We start from the raw sequence: 2,330 nt of genomic DNA, 5'->3' as shown, positions 1-2,330 counted from the left end.
CATGAACACATATTTTCCTTCCATCAACTAACTACCCCTACATCCCCTCCTCTATCTTTACCTTTACCCTCTCCTTATCCCATAAAATCTGTCTCATTACATCCTTCCTCTTCTCCCTCCTTAATTCCTCCTAACTCCACATCAGACATTTCCTCCCCACCTTCCTCACTTATCTCACCTCCTCCCATTTCTCCCCTTCCTGATTTACCTAAAACATTATCACCACAAATAACTTCACCTTCCACAGATTCTCCTCCCTTAATCAACCCCACTATTCCATCACACCCCCCCTCCTTCGCAGATCCACTCATTCCAGAACAGCTCCTTAGTATTTACAGGACTTTCATTGCCAACAAGTCAGTTCCGTCTCATCCAACCAACTAGTGGACATGGCAGCCCCTCACCCAGGTATTTCTTTTCCTCTGTCTTCTTCTATTTCTTATGCACGTTTATCACCTTCTTTTACTTTATTTTCTTCTACCATTTCTTTCCAACAAGACCCACAATCTTTCAAACAAGCTGCCAAGGACCCTGATTGGTGCAAAGCAATGGAAAATGAAATTGCTGCCTTAGAACTCAACAACACCTGGGTCCTTAAAAATTTACCTCATGGGAAGTCTCCAATTGATTGCAAACACAATTCTGATGGTACTCTTAAAAGGAAGAAAGCATGATTAGTTGCTCGTGGTTTTACTCATCAAGAGGGAGTGGATTATCATGAAACTTTTTCTCCCGTTGCCAAAATTGTTACAGTTCGCACCATGTTTGCCTTGGCTACCATAAAAGGATAACATTTGCAGCAGTTTGACGTTAGCAATGCTTTTATTCATGGGGATTTACATGAAGAAATATAAATAAAGAAGCCCCCGAGATACACTAAAGGTCACCCTGGCCAGGTTTGCAGACTACTCAAAAGCCTTTATGGCTTCAAACAGGCCTCGCGACAATGGTATGATAAATTCTTTCAATCTTTAATCAGTTTTGGCTTCAAGCAATCCAAGGCTGATTACAGCCTTTTTGCTTGTCTAACTACTACTGGTTTCACAACTCTCCTTGTCTATGTCGATGACATAATTGTTGCTAGTAGCTCCCTTACCTCCATTTCCCTTCTCCGCAATTTTTTAAACACCCATTTCCGTATCAAAGATCTTGGTCCCTTACGACATTTCTTGGGCATTGAAGTGGCTCGATCTCCCGAAGGAATTTTTCTTTACCAACATAAATACACACTAGATATTTTAGCTGATACTGATCATCTTGCTTCCAAACCCCTTAAACTCCCCATAGATCAGAACCACAAATTATCAAAATCCTCTGGCACCCCTTTGTCTGATCCCACTCCTCATCGCTAACTCATTGGATATGTTGATTCAGACTGACATTAGCTACCCCATTCAAGTCTTGAGTCAATACTTGGATTGCCCTTCAACTTCTCACCTTACTGCAACACACAAAGTGCTTCACTACCTCAATCATGCTCTTGGCCAAGACATCTTCTTGTTTGCTACCTCTTCTATTCAGCTCATTGGATATGTTGATTCGGACTGGGCTTCTTGCCCAGACTCTCGCAGGTCCGTAACTGGTTTTTGTGTTTTTCTGGGGCAATCTCTCATTTCTTGGAGGTCAAAGAAGCAAATTGTGGTATCCCGATCCTCTGCTGAGGTTGAATACCGGGCCATGGTCTCCGTCTCTACTGAACTCACTTGGCTATGACATTTACTCACTGATCTTTCCATCCCTTACCCTCAACCAGCTGAGTTATTTTGTGACAATCAAGCTGCTTTACACATTGCATCTAACCCAATGTTTCATGAAAGGACAAAACACATTGAAGTGGATTGTCATCTTATTCGAGACAATATACAAGACGATACTCTCTGGACTGCTCACGTTTAAACTTAGTTGCAGGTTGCAGATATGTTTACCAAGTCTGTACCCTCTCATTTACTCTACTTACATCTATTCAAACTGGGAGTAGCTAACATCTACTCTCCATCTTGCGCCGGGGGGGGGGGGGGGGTTATCAGAGCAGTCCCATGTCCAACTCAGCTCCATCCTACATTAGCCGGGTACACCTCATGTGATTATAGTTTAGGAAATTTACAAAATAGCCCCATTTACAACTGAGGTGTCTTTGTATCATTATGTAATTGCACAGTTTGTTTAGCCAGTTGTTAGAATATTTTTTGGTTGTTACAATCTGTTTTTTACTTTTCCCTGTATAAATAAATAGTATCGTGTACAGTTCCCATACACAGAAAATTAATACAGTTCAGAGCATTTCTGCAACAGCTTCTCTCCCTTTTCTTTCTCTATTATTCTTACATAAC

At 41.5% G+C, this 2,330-nt stretch overlaps 1 protein-coding gene across 1 annotated transcript; it reads left to right on the top strand.

Moving 5' to 3' along the window:
- Positions 1 to 389: 389 nt before the first annotated feature.
- Positions 390 to 1,713, top strand: LOC131166483 (uncharacterized mitochondrial protein AtMg00810-like). The gene is made up of 2 exons (XM_058125086.1): positions 390 to 590; positions 1,375 to 1,713. Exons 1-2 carry the CDS (start codon positions 390 to 392, stop codon positions 1,711 to 1,713), a joined length of 540 nt encoding a protein of 179 aa, XP_057981069.1.
- Positions 1,714 to 2,330: the final 617 nt, after the last annotated feature.

Source organism: Malania oleifera, chromosome 10 (genome assembly GCF_029873635.1).
Source record: "Malania oleifera isolate guangnan ecotype guangnan chromosome 10, ASM2987363v1, whole genome shotgun sequence".
Lineage (NCBI taxonomy): Eukaryota > Viridiplantae > Streptophyta > Magnoliopsida > Santalales > Ximeniaceae > Malania > Malania oleifera.
This window is presented reverse-complemented; position numbering and strand designations above follow the sequence as displayed.